At 39.0% G+C, this 19,422-nt stretch overlaps 1 protein-coding gene across 1 annotated transcript in view; it reads right to left on the bottom strand.

Moving 5' to 3' along the window:
* The window catches only part of LOC113985260 (potassium voltage-gated channel subfamily KQT member 1-like), a 278,155-nt gene that overhangs the window by 242,717 nt on the left and 16,016 nt on the right, over positions 1-19,422 (bottom strand). The window contains exons 2-3 of the mRNA XM_039383283.1: positions 17,017-17,107; positions 1,945-2,071 (exon numbers count right to left, since the gene is read on the bottom strand). Coding sequence (XP_039239217.1) covers positions 1,945-2,071; positions 17,017-17,107 — 218 coding nt within the window. The remainder of the gene's footprint in view (positions 1-1,944; positions 2,072-17,016; positions 17,108-19,422) is intronic.

Genomic DNA, 19,422 nt, shown 5'->3' on the forward strand with positions numbered 1-19,422 from the left:
AAGTTCTACTGTGCTTTACTTAAGGACAGTATAAGATGGACACACTATGCAGGCTCGAGTTTTTACACCGGTAACTTTTGTCCCCCTTACATCTTTCAAACTGCATCCTGTCAAAACCAGGAGAAACAAAAGCTAATTCATAAATTGGTTCTTTTGTGATATTTTCTGCAACAACAACAAAAGGATAAAAGGTTGTGAAAGGGCATTCATTCTCTTGATTTTGCCTGTGCTTGGTACCTGCTTTTCATAAAACCCTAATTAGGTTGAGATTCTCAGAAGCATTTAGCTCCCAGCCCAACCTACTGAAATAGTAAGTAATGAAAGTGTTAAATTAGTATTTCAGAAAGGAATCACTATTGCTGCTGCTGCTGCCATGGGACATGAGCAGCACACACTAAACATGCTCATTCTGTGAACTAGGGAATGAAGAAGCATGGAGAGAAAAAGGGATTTTTCTAAGGATTCTTGGTATTCTGGGAATTAATTCAATATATGTCTCCTGACAGGTTATTTAATTATAGAATTGTCTTTTCTCACATACATGTAATCATCTACAATCTGTCTGCAAAAAGGAGAAAAATTAGGCTAACTTTAGAAAATCTACCTAAGAAATTAAAAAAAGAAAAAAAAAGATTTACAAGGTAAGGAAATTGCATCATTTTCCATTGCACCTAAAATGTTAAAATACCATTCAAGAAATAATGTGTCCTATCTTAACATTTTCCTTTCCCAGTTATAGAAGTTGCACATTAACATACTATTTTAAGCAGCATAGAATTCAATAATATTTTAAAAGTTTATAAAAGAAAGTAATAATTAGGCTTGACTACTAAAACTCTTTCAAGTAATCAGCACCAAAGTAATTTTTATTTACAATTAGAGAGGGGAGGAAAGGAGGAAAGATAATGGAAGAAATTAAAGAAATTCAAAATTGAACTTTCTAAGAATGAATTCAAATTTTAGTGTGAACAGAAACCCACAGAAAAAATCTCCCTGCTGTCAAAGAAATTTCAGTGGAATTTTTCTGATTTTAAAATACAGAATTTTGTATTAATGCAGAAGTAAAATGAATACCTTATTTTTACATTCTGTTCTAACCTTTAATTTCTTTTTCTAGTGTTTGTACTTTATTCATGTTGATTTGAAAATTATAGGATGAGTCAGGATGATTCTTGTTCCTCAATAACCCAAAACTGAGTACAGCAGCTCATCACATTATTCACTACTTACATCTAGATATATAATAGAATATTTTGTTTCCTGAGTTTTTCCACTGTTCCATAGTGTCACAGATGGTTAAGGAAAAATCAGCTCATTCTCTCCCCTTTTACACCTCTGTCACTTCGCTCTATGTTTGACTAAAGTAAAATTTACAGCTCTGTATAATGGACTCCATGATTTTATGGTCTATTATAATTCTGTACAAACACCATCACTTTTTATTAATCCCTCACTGTTCCACAGGTTCTATTAGTTACCTCTCCTAAACTCCCTCCTGCTCCAGAAATGCTACTTACAATAGTCCCTCAAACCATCTAAAATTGTTTAACTTTACTACTACCCAATAAAATTTTTCCTGAGTTCTACTTTTCCCATTTCCACGTTTTTCTCAATTTACACTCACCTTTGTGTTTGCTTTCTACAGGAGACCTAAAGAAGGACTTTGTGTCCAAAATCTTATCAATTTTCTCCAATTAAACAAATAGATTTGGTCGTTTCTTCACTTTACAATTCTGCCTTTCTATGGCTGATGTCTGCCTGTGTCTCACAGCCACATTTTAAATGTTCAGTTCTAGCAATCCCAAAGGAGAAATAATTGCATAGGTTCACAAAGCAGATAAATGCTAGAGGAACAGACACAGCTCAGCTGCAATAAGCTCTCTGCAGTAGCTGACATCTTTACTTTAAAACAAAGAAGGAGGGGGGAAAGAGTTTAAATCTTACCGATGATCGATATTGGCTTTCTGGCAAACCGGATTCTTCCCTGGAAGCCCACATATTTACTCCTGCAGCCTGCAGACCACAACCGGACCAAATATTCAGCACCGAAAAACACAACCAGTACTATTTCCTATCAGAAGTAAAAGGAGAAGATATCAGGGTTTTTTTTCATTAGAAGTCAGATTACAGTTTGCACATCTAATTTATTCCTATGACTTATACAAATAAGTTTGTTGAGATGAATGATGCAATAAAAAGGATTGTGCCTAATCTGTTTGCTTTTTATGTGCATATGCCAGCTAGTACATAAAACTGAGATATAATCTGTTCCTGAATGTGATTTGCATGAATAAATGGATGGTTTCATTCCATCAGTCTATCATAGGGAAAAATCACGATTTTCTTCTTCTTTCAAAAACTTATAATTTTTAAAAATAAAGAATGGAGGGAGGCTACAGGCATATAATTCCTAAAACTAGCAAGTATATGAAACATTTCTAGATCATGAAAAAGAATTTATGATCATAAAACCAAAAAGTGTAATTTCAATGTTTGTATACTTGAAATAGAATCACAGAACATGACAAGATGGAAGAGACCCATAAGGATCAAATCCAACCCCCTGCTCCTTGCAGAACTACCTAAAACTAAACCATATGACTAAAAGTGTCATCCATATGCTCCTTGAACTGTCTCGTGCATGGTGCTCCCTGGGGAACCCATTCCAGTGACCGACCACTTCTCAGTAAAGAACCATTTCCTAATGTCCAGTCTGAACTTCCTCTGGAGCAGTTTCACTCCCTTTCCTGTCCCATTGCTGGTCTAATAGTTTGATGTCGTTCTTATATTGAGGCACCCAAAACTGCACAGGACTCAAGGTGGGGCTGCACCTTTGCAGGTAGGACAATCACCTCCCTTGATCACTGGGTGTGCTGGGCACCCCAGGACACAGGTGACCCTTTTGGCTTCCAGGGCACACTCGTGACTCATATTGAACTTGCCATCAACCAAAAACCCCAGATCTCTTTCTGCAGGGCTGCTCTTCAGCCTCTTGTCCCCCAGTTTGCATGTGTAACCAGCATGGCCTTGTCCCACATGAAGAATAAATCTCTTGCTCTTGTAAAATTTCATACAGTTGGTGATTGCCCAGTTCTCTGGTCTATCCACATCTCTCTGTAAGGCCACTGTACCCTCAAGGGAGTCCACAGCTCTTCCTAGTTTAGAATTGTTGTCAAACAATGTATATCTGATTCCTGAGTCTGGATCATTTATAAAAACATTGAAAAGCACTGGCTGTAAAGTTGAGGCTTAGGGAACCCCACTGGTGACTGACTGCCAGTCTGATGTCATAACCCTTTGAGCCATTGTATAGCTTGTCTAGCTGTGTGCTTGTCTAGCAGTTTATCCAGAAGGATTTAGTGAGAGACTACCAAAAACTTCACTAAAATTCAAAAACACCACATCTGCTGCCTTCCTGTGGTCAGCTGTCAGTGACCTGGTCACAAAGGGAATTTAAGTTGGTTAAGAGGGACTTTCCCCTCATGAACTCATGCTGGCTGTAACCAGTGACTGTCTTGTCACTGGTGTGTTTTTTGGCAACCCTCAAAACAACCTTCTCCATAATTTTACCAGGCACTGAAGTGAGGTTGATAGGTCTGCAATTACCAGGGTCTTCCTTCTTACCCTTCTTGAAAACTGGGACAACATTTGCCAGCTTTCAGTTTAGTGGGACTTCTCCAGAGTCCCAAGACCATTGAGAAATGATGTCCCACAATGACATCTGCTAGATCTTTCAGTATCCTGGGATGAATCCCATCAGGCCCCTGTGCATTCAGCTGGAGCAGCAAGACTCAAACAAGTTCAGGGTCGACTGTGATTTTATCATCCTCCCAGTCGTGGTCTTCCAACAGAGCTCTGGGCTTCCCAGGGCCCATCATTGTTTTCGAAGACAGAGGTGAAGAAGGCATTAAATGTCTCTGCTCTGTCTACATGCCTATTTGTGAGGTGACTGATCTCATCAAGCAATGGCCCAATGCTATTTCTGATTCCCCTTTTGCTATTAACATATTTTTAAAAGTCCTTTTCATTGTCCTTCACAGCACTGGCCAGCTTGAACTTTAATCGAGCTTTGGCTGCACTAACTTTCTCTCTACCATGGTGGACAGAATCTCTGTAGTCCTCCTGTCACCTGTCCTCGTCCATACACTTACCTTTTCTGCTAAGTTCTAAAAGATCCTTGCTCAGCCAAGCTGCTCTTCTGCTCCACTTGCTTGACTTCTACACTTTGAATTGCCTGCTCCTGTGCTCTTAAGAGATGGCTCTTAAGGAGTGACCAGCATTCGTAATAGTCCCCAAGACCTTCGAAAGCAGATTCCCAAGAGACTTTACCACGTAGCTCCTTCAGCAGCCCCTAATCTTCTCTACCCACACCCAGCATCAAAGTTTCACTGGAAGTTTTTCTTCTGTCGCCAACTTTTGAAACTCAACTAATTCATGGTCACTGTGACCAAGACAACCATCAGTCACCACTTCACCCACAAGTCCCTCTCTTGTTTACAAACAACAAATCTAGGAGGGCACCTTTCCTAATTGGCTACTTGCACCAAGAAGTTATCTTCAACATGCTTCAGAAATTTCCTGGACCTGACTGTATTCTCTGTATGACATTCCCAGTTGATATCTGGGAAGATAAAATCACCCATAAGAACAAGAGTAGCTGACGCAGAGATATCGCTTAATTATTTGCCAAATATTTATATACTATACTATTATATTATATTATGTTATGTTATATATAATAATTAATTGGTGTTGTCATTCTGGCTGGATGGTCAAGCGTAACTCCCACAACGACATCTGATTTATTTACTTTCCCCTTCATCCCTACCCAGAGGCTCTCAACCACATCATCACCAGCTGTAAGCACCATACAATCCAACTCTTTCCTCACACACAGTGCCCCCACCCCACCTCGCCTGCCCTGCCTACACCCTGAAGATCTTAAAAACTGTCCCTCATTCCCCCCCCCAGTCACTGGACTCATCCCACAAGGTTTTACTTGCCAATCATTTCATAGTTCTGGAACTGGGTGCAAGCTGTAGGATCCTGGTAGGTCTCTTTGTTCCTGAGAACCTGAGCTTTCCCTAGGATGGAATCCCACCCTATCCTTAACCTGGAGTGCTCTGCTGTGGATCTGGGTGGTACCAGAGCAGCACACCTCGCTGACTGAGGTGAGCTGTACATACACCATGTAAAATAAATGAATTACCTATATTTTAGTGTTCTTTCCCTCTACAGCACTACATTGCAAAGCACTTGTGCACGACCAAGGGTAAGATACTTTTAAATACTTCTAAAGAAAGCAGATTAGTAAAGATCACCACCTGGACAGATTTGTTGAGATCTTTGTTCCTTCCTTCCTTATTTTCCTCAATATGCTATTGAGGAAAATATGCTAGCATTTCAATATGCTAGCACAGCCAAAATACAGCTTCTAGGCTTTGTTCCAACCCAAACTGCATCCAGTAACTCAGAGCCACCAAACACCTACTACATAATTTATAGCTTTGGAAAATATTTGTATTTTAACTTAAACAAGAGTGTAATCTGCACCTGGGGAATTCTAAAGCACCCAAAGAGTGCACACACTTAAATCACAATTTTCACTGAGTAACAATATCAACATGTCTTTAAAACGGACATTCTGGATGGTTGAAAAGAGACCAAAATATTTCAAAGTTGAAAACCAGATAAGAAAAACTCTAAACTAATATGAAAAACTTCATGTCAATTTGGATTTTTAACAAAGTTAGGTTCATGTTTCTGTATTCACTTCTGCCTCCTTGTTTTGCCTGGAATGAGAACCAAGAGAATGTGCACAGTCTTCCTCTGTTTTCATGGCACTTTCAGCCTGACTAAACCAAGTATTAGTATAAAGTTAAGAAAGTTTACAGCACACTTTCCAGGCCGAAACACAAGAAAATACGCAACAAATTAACTCTCCAAGTTTGATTTTTTAATTAATGTATTATCTTGAGCATCCAGAAATAATTCTTCTAAATTTGTGTTCTGTCTGAAATCTGAATGCAAATATTTATTCAAGCATAATAGTCAGAGCAAAACCCAAGAATAATCTGCAGAGGAAAACAATTCTTACATTTCTGGAATCTTGCAAAATGCTCTCTCACATTAAATTGTCTATGTTTTTTAGCAGGTTCCTGGTATCATCACTCAGTAGCATTTGTTTTCAAGTCACTTATCAGGGATCTCTTATTTCCATCAAAGGAAGCAGGACACTTTATGGCAGTGGAAGAATCATTTTTACAGATCTGCATATTAGAATCACACATCAGTTAGGTAAAAAATTGTATAGAAAGGAGAAAAGCAGATAAATGTTAAGGAAGCAAAAACTTCTTAGACTTAGGTTATTCCTTGATGATCTTTTGAGGGTACTTTTAAAAGCTGAAATTAAAACTGTATCTGGCCTAAGGGTATTTGCCTGAAGGCAAATGCCAGAACCTACAATTTCATTTCATCTACCAACAAGAACCCATCTTGGTTATGTCCAGGAAACCCTACTGCAGTAAATAAAGTTGCACAGTTAATGAAAGAAAAAAGAAGAAGGAAAAGGAAGAATTTGCATCTTCAAGACACTTGAAATTAATTACTGATCTCAGTTCATTTTGTCCATGACAGGTGTTCATATTACCAAAACCACAGCAATTAACACATTTGTTGGCAGCCTCAGACAGGCAAAGACCAAAAAGGCATGGAAACTGGACAAACAGCATAGCTCTATAGATGGTCCCTCAAAAAAAACCAAGGAAGATTATGAAACTTACACTCTTGTTTTGTGTACTCCTGATGTAAGATAGGAGACATCCATTTCCAGGGCTGTCAAGGCTGATCAAGCTTCACCTCACTAAACTCACCTTTAAAAACACCCCTAACCTGCCTCCTTTTCCTCCTCTACACATAAACACTTTCCGAACCTTAAATTTATTGCCTCATATTTACCTTCTGGTAAAGAAAAAAAAAAACCCAGCAGTTTTCTGGAAAGTCAGAAAAAAGTACTTAATCCCACTGGAATGGCAACAAATGACGGTGAGGACTTGTGGACAAAACATGAACCAGAGTAAAATCTGCAAAAATACTCCGCAAATTAAATTTACATTCATTTGTATGACAGTTTGAGATCTTTCTTCAGCTTTCTGAAATTTTCCAGAACCCTTGCGTTTGAAATGGGATTAGACTCACAAGGATCCCACAAAACTTTTTCATTTAGGCTCTCAGCATTATTTTTCCTCTTCTCCTGGAAATGGTCAAGGAAGAAATACATGATGAAGGATTCTCAGCAGATTTCATAAACCTGGAAAGCCATTTGGCATCAACAGAAAGCCAAGGATGAACTCCTCTAATGAAACTGAAACCAAAAATAACAAGTAGGAACAGACCATTACCTCATCAAAATAAGAGACACATCAGACTTGATCAAAATAGAGCTCATAAATACCCTTGGCTACTCTACCTTGCAGTCAACTTTGAGTGTCAGCCTTACACTTTTCTCAGCGACCCTTCTCTGAACTCCTATGAGGAAAGGAAGGGGAGCAAAAGCTGTGTATCCTTTGACCAGAACAGCTGCCATAAACTGTCAGAACACTTGACATGACCACCTGAATGATCATGAGTCATTAGCAGCATTCCATTATTCTGTGCTTCTCCCTTTTGTCTGGAAAAAAGACCCAAAGCACACACCTACAGAATATTCTTTGCCCAGTCTGGTGAAGGCCTTAAATTATTATTTTTTTTTAATTTTATTTTTCTTAAGTCTAGCCACAGCATTAGTCTCCCCTCTGCCCAAATTAATCATAAAGTAATACATAAACATGTTTATGCTATTCTTAGTATAACTCCATTTTATTAGTTTTATGAAAAATATGAAAAAACTAAACTTAAAGGAAAATATGTATGCAAATAACTTCCATCCGCATCTAATTCAATCAGCCAAATAAGAAACTTGTGGAAAAGCCGCCAACTTTTACCCAAGAATGTCATTGAGGACTAACTAAAAAAATGCTCGCATTAGCACAGAAAATCAACATTTTTATACAGGGGCGTGTGTAAATGAAATATATAGCCTGGAATTTACAATCTATTCCAGTACAGTTATGGATAACTGCACTGGAGAAGCAGGAGAAGGGAAGTTTGGCTTCAGCGATTAAAGTGCACACATGAAAAAGACGAGTATTTTCTCAGCTGCAGCTGTGTTTTAGGTGGAGAGCACACACAAGGCTCTCTTCACTTTTTTTATTGGAATATTTAGGTGCTCAGGTAAAAGGAGGAAGTGGGATGGCTAAATGAATAGTGTGTGCTCACGAAGATTCAATCAAGGAATGGCAGCTCCAGACAATGAAGCCTCAGAAGCAGGCATAAAGGTTTAATAGTCCAAATGTTTGCACACGTGTACTTATGTACAAAATTTAATCTGATAACCTGTCCTCAAGGTTTCCCAGTTCTTAGAGTTGAAAATGTCAATTTAGTGACCCGTTTAGCTTAATAGCTACTCAAATGCTATGAAAACCTACTGATGCTGAAAATATTTATTTCTTACCATCACACTTGCTCTTACAAAGATGACAGACATCATACGTGAAAATACAATATCCAATATGCAGAAGAAAAAATGCCAAATGCTGCTAAGAGTCCTATAGTATCATTAGTTTGCTCAGACTTACATCTTTTAGATTAAACCAGTGCACTGAAATTTTAGAAGTCTGTTGTTTGGATACAAATGGATTTCTTTAACATTTTGTAAAAAAATGTTTCCATGCACACCTGATAAATATGCTGAATTTGCTGACTTCATAAAGTGACTATCCTTATCTTTCAGTTTATCAACATTTGCTGTTTCCTGTATGGAATGAAGCTGTACACCACTGAGGGAAGCACATGTGACAACTACCATTCAAATGAGCTGGGTGAATCAGAGAGAAGATTTTTTTTTTTTCTATTTAAGCAGGCAACAATTTTTCTACAAAGAAAATTAACTACAGCATCAGCTATTTTTGAGCAGGACTTTTTTCTCAGTTACTTAATTCTGAAAGATACCACTAAGGCAAACATAATCAAATAGTGATTCCATCAGATTCAGTAAATTAGTGCCTGAAGTTCTTAATTTCTCTATAGATCCACTAGTACCCCACAGGAGCCTTCCAGCTCTCCAACAGCATGTCCCTGAAGGGACCACCTCTGGTAGGAGGGGAAGGGTTTAGCTTTGCTCCTGAAGTGGATTTATCCAATGTGAATATGCACTTCAGAATTGTAAATAATTATTTCCATGTTTCTTAACCTTTTGATTTGGGAGGGTGTCAAAATTCCAAGGAGCGGAATTGAAAAAATCCTGCATGTACCTCTCCACCTTCCTCTCACTCCCAAGAAAGAAATGTTTTTTTAGTCTCTTGGGCCACATTCTGAAACCACTTTGCACAGAGAACTCTGTATAGAGCCAGAGGTAGTAAAATTTGACTAAGGGCATTATGAGTTGGCCCTTTGTTAATTTGCCTCATAGTTATTGCACAGTGATTTCCATTTTAGACAGTTCAAAAGCACACAGCAATCACCCAACACAACACATTCTGTAATGCATTAGGGCAACCTACCAGGTAATATAACCCACAAGAATAATTGTTTTATAATTCACATCGAGATTTGATTCTAGAAAGGCAGTGGCAACTGAGCAAGATCACTTAGCAGACAACTTAAGCTCATGGAATGTGTTGAAAGTGCTCTGGACTCATTTTTTTTTTTTGCTAATATGTTTAATGTATGAAACAATATCCCATATCTATTTTAATAATAAAATATTCCTGATCTGTTTTTTCATCTTCCCACAGACCAACATGAACTTTAGGAACAAACAAGGATTTTCCTCCTTCTTTTGTCTCTCACAAGTTTAGAGGAATAAAAGAATAGAGCAAAAGCTTTTGAGTCATGTACTTATTTTTATTCTACACTAACATAGCCTGACTCTTTCACAGTTTACAAGAATTAGTGTATTTTTCTTCTGAGGCAGTTTACCTGTCAGTGTCTTTAAGGGACCAGACACCTCATTAACACCTGCTTTTACACAGGCAATATACACTGCACTAATATCACAAAATACCACTAAATATTATAGGACCTACTCTACATGCCATAACCTGTAAAATATCCATTATCAGCAGGAAGAAATGATGTGGTGAGGCCAGCAGGAGCACCTGTGAACTTCAGGTATTTGACTATCAATGTATCACTTTATTAAACAGACCTGGAGATAGCCTTAAGTGTTAATGCCGCGTGGCAAAGACCAGATTTAGAATTATAAATTGGCACAAAGGCGAGAAATAGATAAAAATTCCATTACTTTCTAACACTGACTGCTTTGATGAGATTGGAGAAAATGCCCTCAAACCTATTAGAACGTGCACTTCACCATAAATCATAGAGATGACTCAATTAGGCTTGTTGCAGCCTTGTTTCTACTCTGCAACAGGTTGAAGATGGCACAGCATTTGATGACTTGACTACATAGCTTAAATGGGAGAAGGGGCAAAAGCAGCAATAAGCAAAAAGAACAGGAAAGCCCCTCCACTGCAGACAGGAAAAGTGTGTCATCTTTTCAAAACACTCACTTTGAAAATAGTGTCATTCAAAAAAGAGAAGCCCTCCTGATGTCCAGTTCAGAAACAGAGCAGTCAAATACAGACCTGGCTTAAGTAAACCAACTATCACTTGGTACTCTGAAGTCTGGGTACTCTGAAAAGCCTTGCCTGTATGTACAGCAGGAAGATGTACATGTTCACAGCATATGATGCAGAAGAAATCATATAAAAGCAAAACTGAGCAGTGACTTTGTGAGAGTCACATAACAATGGGACCCATCTGCAGCCTAGAACTCTTCCCTAAGATCCTCCCCTTAAGCCCTGACTCCTAAATACAGCCACAGCATGAGTCTCTGGCCTGAAAAACTTAGGCAGCAGCTGATGTGGGAACTCCTGATCTCACATTTTAGCCTTTTCTCCAGCAGAATTTGCAAACATGGGAATGCCAATCCATGCTAAATGCAGTCACTACATGAGAATTGCTAGAAACCAAGCCATGCAAGAGGGCAGCAAGGACCTACAATAGAGGCAATGAGTGAGGACCCTGAAAACAGTCTTTATAAGGGTATTTTGTACCCCCTGGTGCAGTAGTGCTATGAACTACAGGTGTTTATGTGTTTGGAAGATATGATGTTGCTTTTCCTAGCAAAGAAACACATCAGAGGAAAGCAGATGCATGAAGTCTGTCTCCAAGAGGAAGAGGTACCACAGGACCTGATCCATCTAGAAAAACCACTGGAATCCAGGATCCACCCCTGTTGAAACAGGGAAGGCGATGGCAGCTGAAACACAAAGAATATCCACCTTGTTTGTGACTCTGCTTCTGGGACAGCACATGCCCTTTAAAGTCTTACCCAATAAGCCTGAAAAAGCTGCAGTAGGAAATCACCCATCAGGAGAATATGAGCAGAATGTGGTGACCCCTGGTGAAAGAAAAGACTCAGAAGCACTTTAACTGTTTTAATAGATAATAGTTTTGTAAGAAAGTCTTCCTTTTTTTTTCCACTGAAAACAGGCCACTATCAGAGATATAACACTGGGATAATTAAGCATTTGGTCCAATCCAGTATATAAATTCCTGCACAGTTTTGCCACTATCACTTAGCCTGAAAATGTTGCACGGATTTCACATTTGGATTATGTGCTCTGACTTGGAAAGTATGGTGAGATGAACAATATTTGGTCCCTCCTTCATTCCAGTTGCAATGACAGCAACATTCCATATATCATGACATACAATTAAAATTAAATTAATGAAGTTGAATCAATATGATTTATAGCAAAACCAATCTATTTTCTAAAAGTCAAGAACACTCTTGATATTCTTAAAACAAAAAGTAATTAACATCATGATATTAAATCAGAGAACACTTCTCACCTCTAAGACTTTCATTATACAAATTGATTGTTTATTGTGGTCTGTTACTCACGTTGTGTAAAAACATCATGTTTATGATAAAAATAATATTTTGTTCTTGTTTTTAGAACAGCACAATTAGTGAAATTAGTCCCACAGCTATGAAGATCTCTTTTTGCAAGTTTTTTTACAATAAAAATAAAAATCTGTCTTCTGCAAACTACCATGGTGACCTCTCCTGGTAGAAAAATATATAACCTCTAACCATAGAAAACTTAATCAGATTAATCCTCAAAGGAGGAAATACATCTGGCCCACTTTATAGTTTCGTTTTTATATCCTTAAAGATCTAGATGCCATTTACAAATCAAAACTGACACACGAACTACTAGATATCAAGAAAACATTACAGCCTCCTGCTGAATAAGCAAAAGCCTAATCAAGAGGCTTTGGCAACTTTTTAAAAATAATTTTGAAATAGAATCATCATAGAATCAGATAAAATTATTACCATATCTATTAGGGAATTAAAACATGTGATAAAAAGGAAGGATAAAATGTTACTTAAAAGTGACACGAAGAAGAAGGGATGAAGAAAATAGATGGATATAAGCATCCTTTACTGAAAACATAGTATTTCTGGTATAATTTTTTAAATTAAAAAATACTTTCCATGGAAACTGTATGTAAAAATACTCCTAAACATGTTTAGCTCCTGTGGGGCAGGTGATTCTCCCCCTCTTTTCCACTCTCATGAAACCCCACCTGGAGTCCTGTGTCCAGCTCTGGGGCCCTGAGCGTAGCAAGGGAAGAGAGCTGGTGGAGTGAGTCCAGAGGAGGGACACAAAGGTGATCAGAGGACTGGAGCACCTCTGCTGTGAGGAAAGGCTGGAAAAGTCAGGGCTGTTCATCCTGGAAAAGAGAAGACTGTGTGGAGACCTCATGGCAGCCTTTCAGTATCTGATGGGAAGCCAGAGAGGGACTCTTCATCAGGAACTTTAGTGACAGGACAAGGGGGAATGGCTTCAAATTGAGAGTAGGCTTAGATTCGATATTAAGAAGAAATTCTTCCCTGTGAGGGTGGGGAGGTCCTGGCACAGGTTGCCCAGAGAAGCTGTGGATGTCCAATCTCTGGAAGTGTCCAGTGCCAGAGTGGATGGGGCTTGGAGCAACCTGGGATAGTGGGAGGTGTCCCTGCCCATGGCAGGAGGGTTAGAATGGGATGAGCTTTAAGGTCCCTTTCAACCCAAACCCTTCCATGATTCTATGCCTTCAAGGTTTGCCTATGGTCATTCAAAAACTCTCTGCTAATACATCAGCAACTCTCTGAGAATAGCTCAAGACATTTTATGCTTTGAACAACCACCCAACAATACTAAATATGAAAATATGTAAAGCTGTTGTGCAAAAGAAAGCAGAGTTTATCCCTCGGGAAGCCAACATGTCCATGCAAGTTTGGTGACCTCCCAGAGAAGAAAGTGGCTGAAGCAGCATAACAGTGTGGTGTTAAATCTTAAAAAAATATTTTAGAGATCATTCATAGAACAAGGAGTGTAAAAGGAAGACTTACATACAAGTTACAAATATTAAAAGTCAAAAAGAACAGTTAAGCAAGCCAAATTTTTATACTGAAAGACATCATAAGCAATCAGCACGGATTTGATCGATCAGTTCAACTCACAGGGAGAATTTCAACAAGTGAAAGCAAAAAAGAAGTAAAATGGTTAGAACTCTGGGAGATATGCTCAGTGGAAACAGAGTTGATCTATGACAGGGATCCAAGGTAATATTAAAAGTGCATATATTTATTTTAAGAACAAGTAGATAAAACCCAACTTTAGTATTTAAGGGCTACTTTTTCCTTTTTAAATTATTTATTGCCAAATCATCTCTAAATTTATCAGTGAAGAGCTGAAGTATGAAATTACTTCAAGCAGGCAGGGTTTCTAGTTAATTCTTAATTTCTCAGAATATGCATTTTGACAGAATTTTATGTTACAAAAAGACAACAAACAAGCAACAGGTAAAGACAAAAAGAAAACTGTCAGGTTTTTGCCTTCTTCAAGATGAACACTGTTCAAGAGTCAAATTCCTGTCAGAAAAGCACAGGCAGATGCAGCTCTGCAGATTGGGCAGGAATGGCAAATTCATCCTGAATTCAGTCACATGGAATTTAAGGAGCACTTATGAAAACCTTTGGGCAGGAAGCAGATAAACACAAAGGAGTCAATTCTATCAAAGACAGTGAACAGTGTTGGCTCAAGACTGAGTGTAGGAAATCCCACAATCATTGTCCTTGACTTCTGTTTGGAAAGAGTTATTAAAAAGGCAAGTCAACTCTGTCAAATATCTCCATCTGTACCAAAAGTTCATGGAGACTAATTAAATAGGGAGAAAAAAAGACTGCTAAACACTGTCTTGGAGGGCCTTCTTGCTATGATATTGTCTCCCTGGTATATTCCCATAGCTTGTCTGAATGATGATAGGTTTCATACTGACAAGAAATTACCTTAGAGCACCCAGATGACTTAAGAACATTAATATAATTAAGTCTTTGAAACACAAAGACTTTAGTGGCTTAGGACTCATCTATAGCCACATCTGTTACTAATGTCCCATATCTACTCCAGTGACACATAGTATCCAAAATTGTATTTGTCACACCATCTCACCCACTCCAAGAAAATACAAAAAACGTTTGAATGTCTTCAAGTAGTGAATGCTATCCTTCTTGCCAGGCCCTACCAACTTTCAACATGACACTTTTGAAGTTGATCCTTCCCAAGTGTTAATCTGCCTCAATATAATGAAATTGGAGTTTTTTCACAAGTGGGAAAATAATACAATCATCACATACTAGTATTTATTTGCTCCTGACACACTACCAGGGCTATACAAAGAATTGCATGGTCCTTCAACCAGGATAGAAACAAATCAAATTAATCTTGAACTTGATCCAATAGATGCTTTGGCCCAATTTTCTTTCTCACTATACTGGCAGTCTCCACTGTTCTCACTTGCAAGAGAGAAGAGTGGCATAGAAGACAGGATACATAGGGATGTGTTTTCACATTTTGGTGAGAGAAACTCTGGTTACATGAACAGTCAGCTAGATCAGAGTAATGATCTAGTAAAGGGCACAAAAATCTCCACCTTTCTGTCAGGTGACCTCTCTCCTGGGTAAAATGGGAGACCCAGTTTGAAATTCCTTCAGGTAAAGGTGGGGAGAAGTGTCCCAAGCAGGAATCTAACCATTTAGCAACAAGAAACCTCACAACTCTGTTCACAAAGAACTCATTTATTTCAAACCAAACTAAGTTTTAAAGACAAATGCTTTCTAGACAAGTGAATCTACAGTAGCCAGCAGAACAGCCAACCTCCACGCTGGCCATTTCTAGGAAGGAAACTAAGGGAAGAGCAGGAGGAAAATAAACTCCAGAGAAGTATCCTCCAGGCTGGTGGAAGAAATTGTTCCAGTGCTGCCACTGGCTATGCACAATTCATTTGTCAGGTGATAACATCACTTAAAAATAGCTGGCAATGCTATGTGGGCACTATGTGAGCCACACATCTGTCTTCATCTGGTTATTTTTTGTCCAGCAACATGTGCCTGCACATGCACATTCCATCTGCACGGAACCCGTCGGCGCAGCACTGAACCCTTGCCAGGACTGCTGTTTCAGGTGGTGGTTGTGCTGACCTGCCATCATGACATCTCAGTGAGTGTAAGAACATCACAGAATACTGCACTTTGTTTGACACTGAGTGTGGCTTAAAGGCCAAGCAACATTTGTTACAGGGTTAACATTAATCGAAATCTCAAAATAACCCAGGGATCCTAATGATGGCTCAGTCAGTCGCACGCAAAAGCTGCATATGCTAATGTAGTCTAAGCCATAGAAAACAAATAAATAACTGTTATTTTCAAAGCAGATGGAAAACCAAATACCAAAACACATTAAAAGTCACCACTTAGCAAAAAAACCTGCAATGAGAATACTGAGATTATCACACGCCGAGATCAAAGGATTTGAGTGGCTAAAATATTGATATCGTGAGCAACTGTTTAAAAGTGATTTCTTCCATTTTTATCAAGGATGTTTCATCTCCATTTCTAACTCAAATATGAAGAAGGGTAGGGAGGAGCAGAGGAGGAACATTGTCTAGAGTCTGGTCTAGTTAATTGTACTTTTATTTCCCACCTCCTTCAAATTAACACTTAAAAACATTGTATGGTATTGTTTCCACTAAGTATTGTTTATAGATAGCTGCTGGATGTGTTTTCATACTTTTTAAGAGATGTAATAGCTCAGGGGTCAGTTACATTTCATCTGTAAATCAGCCACACAATCAGTTGAGAAAAAAACTATTCCCTGGCTACTGTGAAAAGAAGCAACAACCTTTCTATACCTCCAAGTGAGGAGGTTTTTCTATCACACCACCTATTGTTTAAATAACTACTTAATATCCCACTAAGAAGAATAGGAAATTAGATAGGTAACACAATGTTTTTGGAAAATACCAAGCACAAAACTGCTCCAAAACCCAAGATCCAAGTGGATTGGTAACAGCCACCACAGTTAACAAGCACTTCAAAGCCAAATCAGTGGTGCACAGAAGTGTGATAGAAGCTCTTCCTTCCTGTTCTATTTATTAGCAAACCAGGCTGACAGAAGTCACTTACCCCCAAGATTCAGATACTTCTGGAAAGCATGGTTCTTGGACAATTTTTTACCATAAGACTTAGAAAATATATGTTTTAAAAATCCATTCCTATAGAATATCCCGTTCCATGTTGCATGAGACTGATGAGCACCAATTGTCCACTATAACAGCTACACCTTAGGAAAAACAAGTATATAAAAACAGCTAATCTAAAAAGTACCCTCATAGTTAAAAGATTTAGAAAATCATCATCCCCATTAAACTATGAATTTCCTTTAATGAAATCAGGCACTATTTAAAATGCCCTGGTAACATGCTTTGCATGAGGTTTTTTAACAGTTGCCTCCCTTGTTCACCCAAAGCAATCTAGATTTAGCCAGACTGATTAGTCTTTCCCAAAAAAAGTTCACTTACCATCCAGAAAAGGGTTCCAGTGGCAAATTCAGAATAATGCTCTATAGTAGACAGTACACTGAATATTAAACATATCAGCACCAAGAGAAATCTGTAAAAAGAAAATAGTGTTTAGTGACTTGTCAAGTTGAACTGTAAATTTAGATCTAGTTTTATCTTGCATTCACATAACTTTTTGCACCACAAGTACTTTGTGTTTAATCAGTTAATTCTTCCTAGTCAAGTGAGTACCATCATTTTGCACTCATTAACTTTTAAGAAACGTGGAATAAATAAAAAAATGTATACACACAGATATAAAGGAGCATACAAAAAGGTATAATATAGAATCCTAGAATCATTTAGGTTGGAAACAGCCTCTAAGATCATTGAGTCCAAACATCAACCTAACACTTTCACGGCCACCAGGTGCCACATCTACATGTTTTTTGAACACTTTCAGGGATGGTGATTCCACCACATCCCTGAGCAGCCTGTTCCACTTATTTACTCACTGATGCATTTTGTATGTATATATCTGTATATATAGAGAGACAGAGCTACCAACAGAGATGCAGGTTTAGCCTTTGCAAAGAACTACTTGCATATGGAACACCCAGAATACGTGTTTCCTTCTGGAGGGCAGACTGAGCCAATATTCTTTATGCAGCACATTTAAACCATGACTAGAACCAGGAAAACTGGGGGAACACTAATTTCTGTGGGCACACAAGGGCCCTTCAGCTTTCCTTTTCCTCTTGTAGGAGTGCTGAAGAGTTTTAGACTGCCTTGGGATCCCCAGGAACACAGAACAGAGGATGATGAACACTGAAAACAATTCTCATCCCCATAACTGGCACTCTTGGTCTGGTCATTCACACACTGCAAGCAAATTGCAAGTACATGCTAACATAGACAATGCTGACTTGTTCAAGCCTAAAATTGGATTTGAAGTTATAAAAAACCCCAACTGCTTCCATTCCTATGGCTCTGGCAGGACTCTAACACTGTTATTCAAAAGCTGAGATTTGAGAAGATCATGGCCACCATTAATTACTATATTTCTTCAGCAGTAGTTAGAGTTCTACATGTACAACTGTCTCTGAACCAAGTTTGTGTTTCTTCAGTATTTGCCTATCCTGATCCACACTATTAACATGGATTATCCAAGTTCCTAATCAACTGACTGAGTGCTTTTTAGCAGCACCCAATGGACAGTGGGGTATTTCTAGTTCTTTTTGAGTTGAAGGCAGGAGGAGAGTATCTGATAGCTGGTTATGTAATTGCTCCATCTGATATCTGCTATTGTGCACTCTTGTACTTAAATGGTATAATCTGATTCATATGGGAGGATTCAAATATGTTTTGGAAAACATTCTTTTCTTGTGCACTCAAGAGGCTCTAAAAGGCTTATTTGTATGATAATTCATGTATGAATTTAATTGTAGTTAATATTAAAAGGTAGAAGAGATATAAGACACAAATACAGGATTTATAAAACAGTAGTAAACATAAGTGTACTGTTATCAAGTATTTGTAACTGCAAAGCTGAAGGAATATTTATGGCAATCTAGGATCTATGTATTTAAACCCCAGCCAGAGAGGCATATTCAGCATATGACCCTTTTTAATAAAATTTGAGAATCAGTCATTACCTGAAGCAAAACTATACATTTTAGCAGACTAAAGAGTACGAATGAGTCTTTAGTTCAACAGTGTGAAGCTGAGTTAGCCCTTTATATTTAGTGTTTCCCAAGGCACTCGAGCATGGCCAGCAGGCTGAGTAAGTCAGCTCAGTGAGGCTGTGCTGGGAGGGCTGGGACAGGCAGGGACACTGGGGAGCGACTCTGGCAGAGAGTCCCCAGGATGGGGCCAGGTCTGGAGCACAGGGCCTGCATGGGAAGGCCAACAGCACTGCCCATGATGCAGGAGCAGCCTTTCTCTCTGCCAAGGAAAATGACCCACAGGAGCGGTCCCAAGGAGAGCAGCCCTCAGCCCATTGCCCCCTGCCCTTCCACAGTGGGGCAACTTCCACTCCACAACCTCAATTTGGGGAAAACCAGGCATGTCCCCCCTCTCAGGGTGTGGACCAAGCCATGAAAGCATAACGGGCTCCTGGTGTCACCAGTAATCTCAGTGAAGGCACTTCCAGGCTGTTCGAAGAACTCCAGCAGTGGTGGGAGACTGCCACAAGAATTTCCGTGTCCCTTCCTGCTCAGTAGGGGTTTCTGGCAGCTACAGTCAGATGGGTGAGAGTTGGAGAGGAGAAAGGGGACACAGAGGAGGAGGAGCAGGGTGGGGTGAACTACAAAGCACAAACAAGCCGGTCTGTTCCGAGCTGCAGCAGCCCTGCAGCCCATCCCAGACAACCCATCCCCATACAAGATGATGGTTTTGGATGCTCTGGAGAGTTAGCCACTGCCATAA

Source organism: Pipra filicauda, unplaced genomic scaffold, assembly GCF_003945595.2.
Source record: "Pipra filicauda isolate LSUMZ 115617 unplaced genomic scaffold, ASM394559v2 scaffold300_size901280_pilon, whole genome shotgun sequence".
NCBI classification, from domain to species: Eukaryota; Metazoa; Chordata; class Aves; order Passeriformes; family Pipridae; genus Pipra; species Pipra filicauda.